This window comes from Larus michahellis, chromosome 1 (assembly GCF_964199755.1).
Source record: "Larus michahellis chromosome 1, bLarMic1.1, whole genome shotgun sequence".
NCBI lineage: Eukaryota > Metazoa > Chordata > Aves > Charadriiformes > Laridae > Larus > Larus michahellis.
The window spans coordinates 166010421-166024107 of record NC_133896.1 but is presented as its reverse complement, the minus strand read 5'-3'; the positions used below and the strand labels follow the sequence as shown (position 1 = coordinate 166024107).

The 13687-nt window shown below is 39.0% G+C and overlaps 1 protein-coding gene across 3 annotated transcripts in view; it reads right to left on the bottom strand.

Moving 5' to 3' along the window:
• Positions 1–3558: 3558 nt before the first annotated feature.
• The window catches only part of ABCC4 (ATP binding cassette subfamily C member 4 (PEL blood group)), a 154027-nt gene continuing 143898 nt past the window's right edge, over positions 3559–13687 (bottom strand). For all 3 annotated transcript variants that reach the window (XM_074562976.1, XM_074562968.1, XM_074562960.1), the window contains 2 exons: positions 8897–9031; positions 3559–4000 (listed from right to left, as the gene is read on the bottom strand). In XM_074562976.1, the coding sequence (XP_074419077.1) occupies positions 3893–4000; positions 8897–9031 (243 nt within the window). In that variant the 3' untranslated portion in view covers positions 3559–3892. The remainder of the gene's footprint in view (positions 4001–8896; positions 9032–13687) is intronic.

Below are 13687 nucleotides of genomic sequence, written 5' to 3'. Positions count from 1 at the left end.
AAGCGCAGTACAAATGGTATTGCACAAGACAACGCCTGTCTGGCCAATGAGCTCTGGTTCAGTTCGCTAAAGAGAATTTTGCCCTTAAAATAAGCAAAACGTGAGATAATCTGTCCTTGAGAAACTGTGTTGGTTTTGACTCTCCCAGTGGTCTTTTGAGGAGGGGTGGAGCAAAGATATACCAAAATGAATGTTTGAAGAACAATTTTTGAGAACAGAAATAAAGGCTGTTCCTAGTCTTTTACGCCAAACAAACAACAGTTCTGTAACCGATGATTTTCGATATTACTGTATAAAATTATATTTATTAGAAATAAGACTCAAATATTTTAAGGCACCTCACGGTGAAGAACTATTTTAAAGGCTTGAATGACTGAGAGGACCAAGTTCTTTTTCCAAGATCCCCAGGAAGGAATGTAGCTTCTAGTAACCAGCTTTGCTATTTCCAAATAAAGCACGAACATTTTCAAAGTGGAAGTTTAGAACTATTTGAACTTTTCTTTAAAACACCTGGCCAGGAAGATAATTTGTCCATTTTAACAGCCCAAGACTTTCACCAAAGGAAGGCCTTTCTCATCCCCGATCTGAGTTTTGCCATTCAGTTACACTGCACTTTTCTACTCAACTGAAATCAAATGGGTCAGTCAATCTTAACCAATAGTCACCTAAACAAAACAACTATCAAGAACAAAACCAACACAAGAATCTAAAAAACAACTTCCCGATTCAAATATTTTTGTTACTTGAAACTAAAAAGATGGATATAATGCCAATGACAAACACGGATGTCTTGCTATCAGGTGTTTTACTCAGCAATTTATGGGCTTCAAGTGTGATTTTTTTCAAAAATATTGTTTTCTCTGATATTGATATTTGATACCTACAGCTAGTGATGTCCTGCCAAAACATGTCAAGAAGCAGAATCAGCATTTTCAGAGATACCTAACATTTTTGTGCGCATTCAAAAAGCTACAGGATCAAATTAATTCTAGCTTACAGATTGATAGCTAGATCTGTCAGGGTCTCATACCAGTGAGTCTGCAGCAGCCAGCGTCTTGGAGCTCTGCTCTGAAATATAACTTACCATAGATTCATTTCAGAGCTGAAATGAACTAAAACTGTAATTATACCCTTGGTTTACGGATGCGTATCTCCTTGGTTCTGATAAAAAAAAATAAATCTATAAACTCAAGGTATACGGCCAGGAGAACGTACTGTTCTCTTAAGAGTATTTTAAAACCTCAGTGTATTATACACCATACTTACTCTCTTGTCAGATCTATTTAGAAATCAAAAGAATTCACTACTGTAAAACACAGTTAGACTCTGAGTATGTCCAAACTGCTCAATAAAAAAGGTAAACAAATGCGCATCAAGCATCAGACTCCATTAAGTGTCTACACTGCCTTACTGGTCGGCTTGCCCCAGCTCCAGGTCTCTCCATGACAAAGCTTGAGCAGACTCTGGACATGGTTGAGACCATGGATCCCTTCCAAAACAGCAGTTGCAGACACGACCATGCAAGGTTGAACTTCCTTCATGCTACGCAGTCCCCCAGCATTAGCCCGTGTGACTTTACACACTTGAACACTTCCCTACATCTTCACATACCTCTGCAATACAAACACCACCCTCCTGAGCTGCAGAATAGCCCTAACCCTTATTTCAGATGATTTGAATTGAAAAGGAGAACTAACCCAAAAAGCGCTGGATAATAACAGTGTGCTAAGTCCACAGGGGGACCGCCTGAGCCCGGAGGAGACCGAGGGCCGAGAGATACAGAAAAGTGGATGTGGCTGGTGTGTTCTAGGAAGGATTAGCCACAAGCACGGCTTATATGAGCCAACCTGTGCCACATGGCTTCGAGGACAGGTCGTTGTCCCTGACCGTCTGCTATTTAGCACCAGCTGCAGCACAAGCCTCATGCTGTGCACCGCTGCGTGAAGTTCAGTTCCAGTGATACCAATTGGATTTGTCATAGTGTAAGGTGCTACGCACCACAGCAGAAGCGTCAGAACCTGCCAGAAGAAAGCTGGGGACAAGAGCGTTTCATTTTGTAGCCTCCTGCTAATGACAGAAGTGGATGTTACCAGCAAAAAGGGACACCCAATGTTTGTTTCCTCCCATCACCATCCACCACAGGAAGCTGGCTGGTGGCACGGCTGGTAGTAAGAAGTCCTGTCCCCTCTCCTGGTATCTCCAGCAGGACACAGCAAGCCTCTGGGCCTCACTGCAGGGAAGATGCTGCGACAGGGAAACAAGGATTCTGCCACCCACCAGCCCCTCACCAGCGGGCTGACTCCTGAGCAGGACAAAGTCCTTCTAGATGAGCCCTCGTGCTGAGGCACAGGCTTTGGCCGCAATTTACTTCTCGACAAGGAGAGAGTAATTTTGTATTTGAATCGGTTAATTGCTGGTAGAGCTGAGAAACGTTTGCGTTTGCTTTACTTTTAGACCACTGGGTAAACAAAATTTGTCTTGCAAAGGTAAGAGCAAGCATCTTCAGTATGTTTTTTTAAAAGCATAGTATTTTCCATGTCCTGAAGAGATCCGTTCCCTTTTAAGCTCTTCTGTGCTCTTTAAACAGCAAAATGAATAGATGTATTTTCTACTCGACCTCAAAGAGTAGGTATCTCACTAAACATGAAAAAATCTGAAGCAGCGTAGCACTTGCTTGATTTTTATTATTTTTTTTAAGCACAGGAATAGTGCCTTTGTGTAAAAGTGCTTTGCTGATTCAGGACATAACTTCGGAGGAATAGCAAACCTCTCTCTCTCACCGCATTCCTCTCGCTACCAGCAACTACAGGTTGTACTTTCCTACCTATTGCGGTAGGACGGTAACTTCAAACAGCTCGAGTTCAACAGAACCCCTGATGCAAAACTTTAAATGTACTAAGGTTAAACATTTTTAACATGCATTTAATGAATTTGTTGTGTACCCTGCAGTTACAGCTTTGGCTTGAAGGCACAAATATTAAGGCACAATAAATGCAAATAATGTATACGTTTCAATGTGTTGGGTTGGAGATAACTTTGTACTACCCGGTATTTAGGTATAATGACATGTCATTCAAACGTTTCCCCAAGTTATTTTAATACCTTTTTTTCTTTGATAACCTGGATAAAAAGAGGAATGTATGTTAAATTATTTAAATATTTCTTCAGTGCAAATGTGGTAATTTTCTTCTGAAGTATAGAAGATTGAGATTGATTTTTCAGCATTTGGATTTTAGCAAAATAAAACTAATATTTACATTCATCTTGAACAGCATTATTTGGATTTTTTATCAAAAAAAATAAGTATATAGTACTTTTTACTATCAAAAAGGAAAAAGTATTTTTGGCTTGTTCTTTTTTCTACCAACCTGCATAGCTACTTATGACAGGCAGAAGGACAACTGCATTAGACAACTAAATTGTACACTAGCGAATCTGCTGTTTAGACACAGCTGTCGTGCTAAAGTGACACTGATAAAATTTTGGTTTTGCTCACTCTCAAACTATTTCCAAAAAAGAAAAAGGACACATTCAAATTTTTTTTTTTTTTTTTTTTTTGTAATAAGCTCCAAATCTGCACCCTAGACCTGTTAGGTGTCCTGCACCTGTTTAAATAAAAGAGATCCCTACCACATAACTTTCAAATAAAAACTGAGTCCGCCTAATTTCCTTAGCAATACAAACATAATTTGCTGGAAAGGAAAACATATTGCACTGAAATTAAAGAAAGAGGGAGAGTAAGAATTTGCTTCTCAGTATTAAATAAGAAGGATGTCCAGTGCAAAGAATCGCCCCCTCCCTTTCCTCTCCCATTGACACTTGCAAACATTGTCACTGAGTTTAGATGACCTCAGGTTTACGTTCTATGGAAAACGGTTGCGGTTATTAGGAATCACAGTGCAGTTTCGGTTATGCATAATCCTGAGGAAGGATCCAAGGAGGAATCTGTGGCGAGTTGACCATTCTGAACTACTTCTGGGTAATTCTTACTGAAGTACACCTAGGAAAAATACCAGATTCTGTGAGCAACTATGCATCAAGCACCTTTTAGTTTCAAATACAGTTTCTGGAGACAAATACAGTAGAGAGAAATACACGTCCTTAAGGAACCCCAACAGGAACTTCAGGTTAGTGGCATTCGGTAACTGTGTGTAACTGAAAAATTAGTAAAATTACTGTATGGTCTTACATTATAACAAAGCGTGAGAAAAATCCCACACAACCTGTAGATCCACTCAAATGTTGGTAATTCAGATAAACAGATATACTTTATCACTTTACATTAAACTGATAAGTAAAATCATTTTACTAGCTCAAAACATGGAGATAAATTAAAAACAGGATGACAAAGAAGCTGTGAAATCTTGCGTCTGCACAAGGGTTTCTCATTTTCACACATAAAATGAACACAATGGATTTGGATGTTAATATCAGGTTGTAATCCCTATATTTTACAAACTATGATTGACAACCATTGAAACTTCAAGGTATATGTATGAAATATCCCAGCGTTTAATTTGTGCTGCAGAGCAGTTATAGGGCCTATAGAAATGTGATCTCTGGATAGTGAACCACAATAATGAAAGAAGAAGCAAAAGCTTTAACAATGACTCAACCAAGCAACTTCTCTAAAATGTAAGATGATACCAAATAATAGGACAGTTCTTTGCCAAGCCTTTGAGTTCCTGAATTCTACCAATTTCTAGCTCAACTAGAAGAGATACAGGTTTCCTGATAAATGTATAATCAGAACATAAAGGAAATGAAATGCTGTCAAGTTTCACTGTTCCACAATCATCAGTTTTTAGTAGCTGTATCATATCTCTGTTCCTTGACAGATGCGCATAACAAAATGAAATAATGTCAAGACTTGTGTGCTCTTATCTAAAAATGTGTTTGGGTGAAAAAGGACTTCAAATGCAATTTTTTCAAAGAAGAATGTGAAAAGTTTTGTTTGAGTCTTTAAAAACAGAAAATACACTATCTTGCTGAAGCTGACATGTGTCACGAGTTAGGTCTCATAGTCAGACTGCTTTGACTACGGCTTATGAAACGTTTCTCCAATTTATATTTGAGAGTGTTGTCAACAAAGTTCAGGGTTTTTTTATAATAACGTCCTTTTCATATATATGAATACGTGTATAAGACACGCGGGATAAAAAAGAAATAAGGCATTCTATAAAAACATTCCTGTAAGTACCACTGTCGTCTTTTGTGCACACACGCTAACGCAGGATATATGCATTTTTACAAGTTTCAAAGAATATTACGGCCTGATTTGAATCAACAAAAGAATTGGAAGTCCCATTAAGAGGCATTCCTCAGTAACCAGCCACAATCGGATGCAACGGAGGAAAGTTAATCAGGCGCCTGCCCGCGCACACGCTGCAGAGACGGCAGCACCAGTTGTGTATTCCCACCCCGTGCCTGGGTTAAAACATAAACCTTTGGCATACTTTTAATGCAGCTTTTGAATGTGATTTTTTTTTTTGTTTTTGAAAGTTAATAGAAAACCTTGGCACATTACTAGAGACGTAATGAAATGGCAGCTGCTTTTCAACTGTCTCATTGCAATTCCTCCCCTGAGCCCAATCCCTCAAGATATTAAATGCCCGAGTCTTTATACAAGTTTCTTCCACTGCCAACCTATTAAAAAGTAATCGCTGAGGTAAGATAACACCTAGTATTTTAATATTTACACATCTGTCATAGCTTTAAAATAAAACCACCCTTATTTTTCCCCTCAAAGTACTCAAAAACTGATTGACAGAAAACAAGCCCTATCCCAATGCCACCAAAGCTTGTGGAAAAGCCTCTCTCAACGCTGCCAAAAGCAAGGAGAACACACCAACTTTTGTTTATCTGAATAACGGAGCGCTTTTTTTCCCCCCTTTTTAACTGTTTGATGACTATTTCTCACTTTCCCATAGGACTTTCTCCTAATAGCTTCTTGCAAACCAAGCTAAGATAAAAACCGGGTCTCTCAGTGCCAAGCACAACTCGGTTGCAGTCAGGCTCACAGGATAGTTAATGTATACTCAGCGGTCTCCAATTTAAGCTGTGCCTGCGTTGTTTTCTTTGACATTGGCACAAAAAATGGGGATGCTGAAGACCAAGAGAGACATACAAATAGCAACGCTGGATCAATTCGGAAAACTGAGCTAAGGTTCCAGCAATGGCTCCATCCTGCAACGCTCAGCTAAGATGCCTAGGAGATTTTTTTGAAAATTAGGTTTCTTCAAAATGTCCAAATTAGCCTTCCAATTTAAGGTGTGTAATCCCTCTTCATTTGCACTTAAAGGATATATGCATACTGTTCCAGAATATGCATTTAAAGTCTCACCTTACTGAAAGAAGCTCTTGCAACAAGTTTGTCTGCACAAGATTCAGGTCCAAAACGCAATAAATCAAATAATCATTGCCAAAGCATGGCCACATTCCAAACCATTTTACTTAGCAACGTAACCCACCGTAACGCCTTTCGAAAAGTATGTATATATGCCATATTACCATTTCTTTTTATGTGCAGCATGCTGTTTTTCAACAACAGAAAAAAAAGCTGTTCTTCATAAAAACAGTTCTTAGTAACCACAGTAGGAATGTATGAGAGCAGCAGCAATACATGTAACAGACTTACTAGTGTAAAAAGAAAAGCCATCGGAATCAGCTCTTCTGACTAAGCAACTTCCCTCAAAGTATGCACGAAGCACAAGGGACAGCAATAATGAAAACCTTGCATTAACGTCCAAGTCCTTCATGCAGAAAGGACTGTAACTGTGCTGCTGGGTAGCTGCTGACTGGAGATATAGTCTCCCGATTCCCATATTTTTGGGCTGAGTGTGGATAAGCACCATGCTTTGCATTCTTGGCAGATGCTAAAGCTTGTATCTGCCTTCTAGCCTGGGAGTTAGCAAACTTTTTCATCAAACCACATTTCAGCAGAGACTGGTTCCTGGATCTCTTCCCTTCCTGTACAAAATCACATAACATTGATGTGGTAAACTGCAGATGACTATATGGGCAAGTAACATCAGGCAATTATTTTTATATATTTTGAATTATCTTTGAATGCAATTGTGCAATTGGGCAGGGCTGCAGGGAAGGAAGAAGAGACAGCATGACATGGCTAAATCTCTACAGACGACAGCTGGACAGCCTCACCTCTTGCCATTCCAAGGATCGAGCCTTAGGAAGCTGGCCTTCACTTCACAGACACACACTGGTCATATGAATTTGAAGCTATCCATTTAAACATCATTTCTATAAACATATCATAAAAAAACATGGCTAAACCATTCCTTTCTAGTAATACAATATAAGAAACTCCACTGAAGCAACGGAGAAGAGCAGCAGGACTCGTTACACAGTCTAGTTAAGGACAAAGCTGTTCCCTTGGTCCTGCAATTAGTGCCACACATGAATTTATAGTGTACGCTCTTAAATACAAAGCCTCACTTGAAAAACTCTTTAAAAAAAGAGACAAAAAAAGAGATATTTTAGTAGCTCTAAAAAAAATCCTAAGAATATGAACAGACACAGAAATCTCTTCCCTAACCTTCAAAAAGTTCAGTAAAATAGCCTCCATGACTGCACCACAATTTTTCTTTTTTTTTTAACAACTTGTGGAAACGCATTTATTTCACTAGGAAATAAGCCAGGCACCTGCCATTTTTTTCCCCGTCTTTAAGTGTTGCTTCCTGCCTATTGCTCTCCTGTTTCCCCAGGGAAGAGTTTGGAGTTTGTGTTCCCCTAGCTCTGCATCCAGCAACTCGAGGAGAGGAAAGCACAGAGGTTAGAGGCAAGACCTTCGCCTCTTGTCTCGAGAAGGCTCTCGTAGGTCTCTACATGCCTAATGTCAGTGCTTTACTTGCACACCGAAATTAAAGTTACATGACTATGAAGCAAGTTGCTGCCAAACTGAGCGCTCTCAGCCTCAACTGAAGCAGCGCTGAAAAAACTTCATCAGCGCTGAAATAAAACCTTGCTCTGGACGTCCCGTGTGGCAAATTATCAAGGAAAAAGAAATCAAGCCAAAAGCTAGTCAAAATGAGTCCCTCAATCAGAGGTCATTTTTTTATCTTCGTATCTTTGCTTCAGCTTTCCTTCTGAAAAGTGAAGATGATATAGCCTCACCCCAGAGGCATATTATGAAAATTAATCCATTGATTAAACACTTTGATTGCCAGAGGAATGCTCACAATTACATTAATAATTCTGTACTCAGAGTAGGATTTGAATAGTAAGCAGTAAACCAGGCACAGAGCCTTGTAGGGAACAAGGAGGCAACAAAACATTTGACAGCTGTTTCTTAATTGGGCCCTACTCATCCGATGTGCAGAACAGAGCAAGGGTACAAGAACCAAGTAAGAGAAAGCACAAAAATAGGAATGTGATCACATCCTACGGCAGAGGGGTTAGAACTAGATGATCTTTAAGGTCCCTTGTAACCTGAACTATTCTATGATTCTATCCCCAGAGACCATAACGTAATGCACAGGTACTGAACCTCAACCTAAAATTTGATGGTCCCTTTTAAAAATATAGAAATACCAGAGAAGTGCTGGGCTCTGCAGCCCTAACATGGTTCACAGCAAGTTTTTTTATAAGAGCAATGCCCAGCACAGGTGAGTATGTCAGATATTATTTACACTTACCGTTCTGTGTACATACAGAAGGATGCAAGAAATCTAAACAGTCTTTCAACTTGGGGTATATAAATACACTTATCACTTGGCAGTCTGTGTACATCCCACTAAAAAAAAGCACTGAAAATGATGGCTTTGCCTTGCAAAGCCGACAGATTCTTTAGTGGAAGGCTTACTCTAACACTGAATACGCTAACTTGAGATAAACAAACTGCAGAGACAAACTTAATTATCACTTCTTCTAAAATTACCCGTTTTGCTGTTTCAATCAGAGAAGCCGCTTCAGTCTTGCCCACTTGTTGCACCATTTTGTAAAACAAGCCATCTTGCTCTTGCAGCAAAATATAAGGTTCCCCATATTCTTTCAGTCTTCCTGCATCTAAAACCTGTTAAATCAGCAGAAACCAACATATTAACATAAGAAATTCAAAAACAAATGTCGGAGACTACAAGCAAAGGGAGAATGTATGCACTTTAAGTGCTAAGATGAATTTTGTATCCTGAAAATGAAATATGTTCTCTTCAAACAAGCATAGCACTTTTTCAGTTTATAGACCTGTTGTACAATTTCAGAGTGCCCTACAGCCATTCCACCTATAGGAATCCAATGCAAAGTTATGCAGAATATGGAAATACAATGTTTGTGAAGCCAACAAAGCAGATTATAAGACTCATTGTGTAAGAAAGAAACAAAGAGGTCTAAAATGGGCTCTGAAGTAAACAGCTGTGGGTAAAAAACCACGCAATAACCACCAAGACGGTTGAGGGAGAATAAGTACGTCTTTTGGATTAGAGGAGGTGAAGATGTAATTAAAGAAAATGAGGGTGTTGCTGAAAAGATAAACAATTTCTTGCATCAGTTTTTGCCAACTACGTATTAGAAAGATACTTACCCTGAACCTATTCTTTCTACATAAAAAAAGATGAGATGCCACCAGGGACATGGGTACCCAAAGAGAGGAGGGGAGGAGGAAAGAACAACAGAGAAATTAAAAAGGCATTAAGTCAGTAAGCCACAGAGGATATATACAGTCAAAAATAGTAGAAGAATGTAAGGATAAGCTGATTGAACCTCTAAGAAAATATTCTTATACTAGTGACTCTATTTAAGGACTGCATGGTAGCAAATATTGCACTTACATTCCGAAAAGCCTTATGTATTTCAGGGAACTTTTAGAGCATGATATATACATTTTAGATAAGACAGCAATTTAGTCAAAACAATCATCAAAACACAAGTAGAAGACACAGGTAGAATTTGCTCTCCACAGTTTTAGCAGAACTAAATAGTACCTCACAAGTCTGATACAATTCTTAATGCACGAGGAGAAAACTAAAGGAGAAATGGTTTATATGGATTTCCAGAAAGGCATCTGGTATAATGAAATAGCTGTGCTACAAGGGACAAAAATTCCTCAAGAACCTTGACAGAAAACGGAGATCAGAAATAAACACTGCACTTTATTTTGTGGAAAGCTGAACGGGTAGGAACTGGTGGGAACCACATTGTTCCGGCATATGTGGCAGCTACGTATGTGTTAGTCACCAGAAAAAGGAGTTATCAGAAAACAAACCTGCAAATGACACAAAAACGTGCGGGGAAAGTCTAAACCAGAGGAGATTCAGATACACCTAACTAACCTAAGAGAATGAGAAACACAATGGCAGGGAAAAGTCAATATTGACAAACGCAACACACTCAAATACTTAGCTGGCTTATAAATTAATGGTATTGACTCAAGAGATTTGGGTATCAGTCTACAAGTTCAGTACTTTCGTCCATGTGTAGGAGCAGTGAAGTTAAAAAAAGAAAAAGAAAGAGAAAGAAGTTATGTGAGAAAACAAAGTAATTCAGAAAATATTTTTGTTCTTATATAAATAAAAAAACTGAATACACATGGCATATTACTGAAAAAGATATTGCCACAACAGAGGGACTTCAAGGACTCATAACCAAGACGTAATTGTGGTGTACATACTTGTAAGGGAGGGGGGGGGAAGATCTAAAAAACTGGAGCTGCTAATTTCAGGAAAGAAATGAATAAAAGGTACTATGAGGACAACTTCCAAAATAACAAAAACAGTTTGCAAACTTCTGTTTGAAAGGAGAAGCTCCAATAAGCTTCCAGATACAAATCCAAAGCCCTGCGAGGAAACTTTCGAACGTGCAAGTTTTGCCTGGGCAGCTCCTTAAAGGAAAACATCCTGATGGCCAACAGCTCGGCAGATCCCCCAGCGGCCCTGGACCCCCATTAATGATGAAGCCTGCAGCGAAGCTGGGCAGCTGAGCCGATCCCTTTGCCTGCACTGGGGTGAAAATTCCACGCTGCCGACTTGCTTGACACCAGGGACCCGGCAGCGGGGAAAAGGCGCCCACTCCTTCGCTTCCGGTTCAATTAAGTACATGGCATTTGAATGGAAAATAACTCAGCCAACAACAACCGCATAATTGCATCTGATTTTATAAATCGTATGCACAGAAACCTACAAGAAGTTATTTGCCGTTTTCAAAAGCTCGTATCTTAGAGCACCCAGCTTATACTGTGATTTGCCTCTGCAAGCAATTTCCAATACTATTTGGGATACTGCTGAAGAAAGCGCTCGTGGTAAGATTTTCAAATATCAGCAATATAGCATAGCACGATATACAGTCATTAAATACACAACAGATGGAGTATTTCACCTGCGAAGGTATACTTGCACACATGTTGATTTTTCAGTGTACTTAGTCCTATCCCATGTAATCTGAATACTTAAGGATTAATTACAAATGTAATTTTAATCGCCATCTTTTATATACTACAGTATGTCACAGTTAAGGGCAGCTTCCTTAAAAATGTAATAAATCAACTGATGGTATACAGTCCAACACAACAATGAACTTGCCATGCCACAGCACAGGACATCTCTAGTGCCTTGAATTAGTTTAGTTTTTTTCAGCATAGCACTAGATTATGTAGCCACTCCTTAAGAAAGAAAACAAAAAGCGTCTTTGTTAAATGTGTCTCTCACAAGTAAGGAGCTGCAACAGAAGAGTGGAGGGTTTTTAAAAAAATTTATATTACTGCGGTATTCGAATTTTAACATTAATTTTGCAAATATCTGAAACAACCACAAACATGGACAATCTTTCTCCTCCAGAGAACCTGGGAGGGGAAAAAAGAAAAATTTATTCTTCCTTGGCAAGTTTTAAACAGCCAAGTCCAGAAGATGAATAGACAGCGCGAGCGATTTGTGTGTCTAGAAAAATTCCATTCACATTTTAAACAAATCATTAATCTATTCATACCCTTTTCTGGGGCATAAAACCAATCTTGTGTTATGAAAACAGACAGAACAAACATAGGGAAAACAAGCTGCGTTACTTTTTAAAAAAACCTGAAAAGAAAAAAAAAAATGAAACTGAACAGAGACGGTATCATTCCTACAAGTCAAGAATAATCTATAAACTCTATTCACCAAGGAGAAACACCATTTCTATTACCTGCTGTCATCTATGAGACAATGGAGAGAATTTAAGCTGATTTACTTTGTAGTTATACATTTATATATTTATGCATTTACAAAAAAAGCGCTTAGACAAAGAGATAGGTTCTCTTCTTTGAAGAAATACGTGCTGATAAAATTTAAATAAATAAATAGGTACTTTGGCTAAGGCTTTGCATACTCTTACTCACTGACTCCAAGCCAAATTAAAATCATTAGGACTTCAAAAAGCCAGCTAATCATTCAGGAAAGGTGGAATCTGGTGTTTACCAGCCACATATTTTCTGATCAACTTGCATGCAACGCTTATCACTGCGCAATACGACCAAATCGAACCCAGATGCATTCCAAGGCAGTTGTACCAGTGGAACTTGATAAAGAGAAGCCAGAGAAGCCTGTAGCTGGCGAAATCAGATCGGCAGGATGATTATGGAGGACACACGCAGGAGCATGGGACTCTCAATCAGACATTATAGACCTTAACGCAGACTTTGGGCAAATTATTCAAGTTTTTAGCTCCTCGGTCTGAGTGTTTGTAAAATACAACAAGTAAAGTCTCATAATCCTTCTGTGGGAGTTAACTGCCTGTGAAATACTTAGACAGCCCAGAGTAAAATAAAACAAACATGAAAAAGCTATATAAACCCAAAGTGTCATATGTAAACCAGGGCCAGAATCTCTACCGCCCTGTACCGGCAGTCTCTTTTACGTCGCCTGCACTGTTCTTTGTAGTCAGATCCTTATGACTTCAACAGGATTTTCTCAAGCAGAACAGTAACTCCAACAGAGCAAAATTTACAAAATTGGCCGCTGGTGATCATGCAAAAAGAGCATGCAGGAAAATTCTTATTCCATGGAATTTGCTCACCTCCTTTGCTCTCCTCTTTACTTGCAGGTATCCAAATCACCCTCACTCAAACAGCACTATTCAGACATTTTACGTTCAAACAGAGCTTAAATCCTATATTCTTCTTGAGTAGAATCCTCTCATGACAGCTAATTCTACTCCATCTAATGTTTCATTTCTCATGAACAGTCTGGGGCAGCGACTGCTCATCCCAGTTGTGAATTTTTCATGTTGGCAACGTATTTTTGAACTGCACTTTGACATGGAGGTACAGACTAACATAGAAAAAGTGGGATTAAAAATACATCAGGGAAGGGCAGAGAAATAGAAAAGAAGTAGTTGAATTTGACCGACCTGCAAAGGCAAACATGAAAATGGAGTCTCAGCTGTTTAAACGTGTTCTTCATGTTAACTCTAGCTAGCACAGAAGGACTATTTGCTTACGCCACGAAAATGTTGCTGAACTAAACTTGCACAAGGTTTGGCAACTACAAAACAGTTGTCCATTTTTGCCTTGTATGTATCCTACCAGGGCATTTACCTCCACTCTGCTTAGGTCCTCTCCCCCAAACTTTGGAGTATTCCATTCCATAGCCTCATAGTTTAATGTATTAACCATGACAAAAAGGTGGGGGAAAGACAAAAAAGAACACATAAAATGGTGGAAAAGAAATCAGAGATCCATTTCACAAAGGAAAGAGAGAAACAA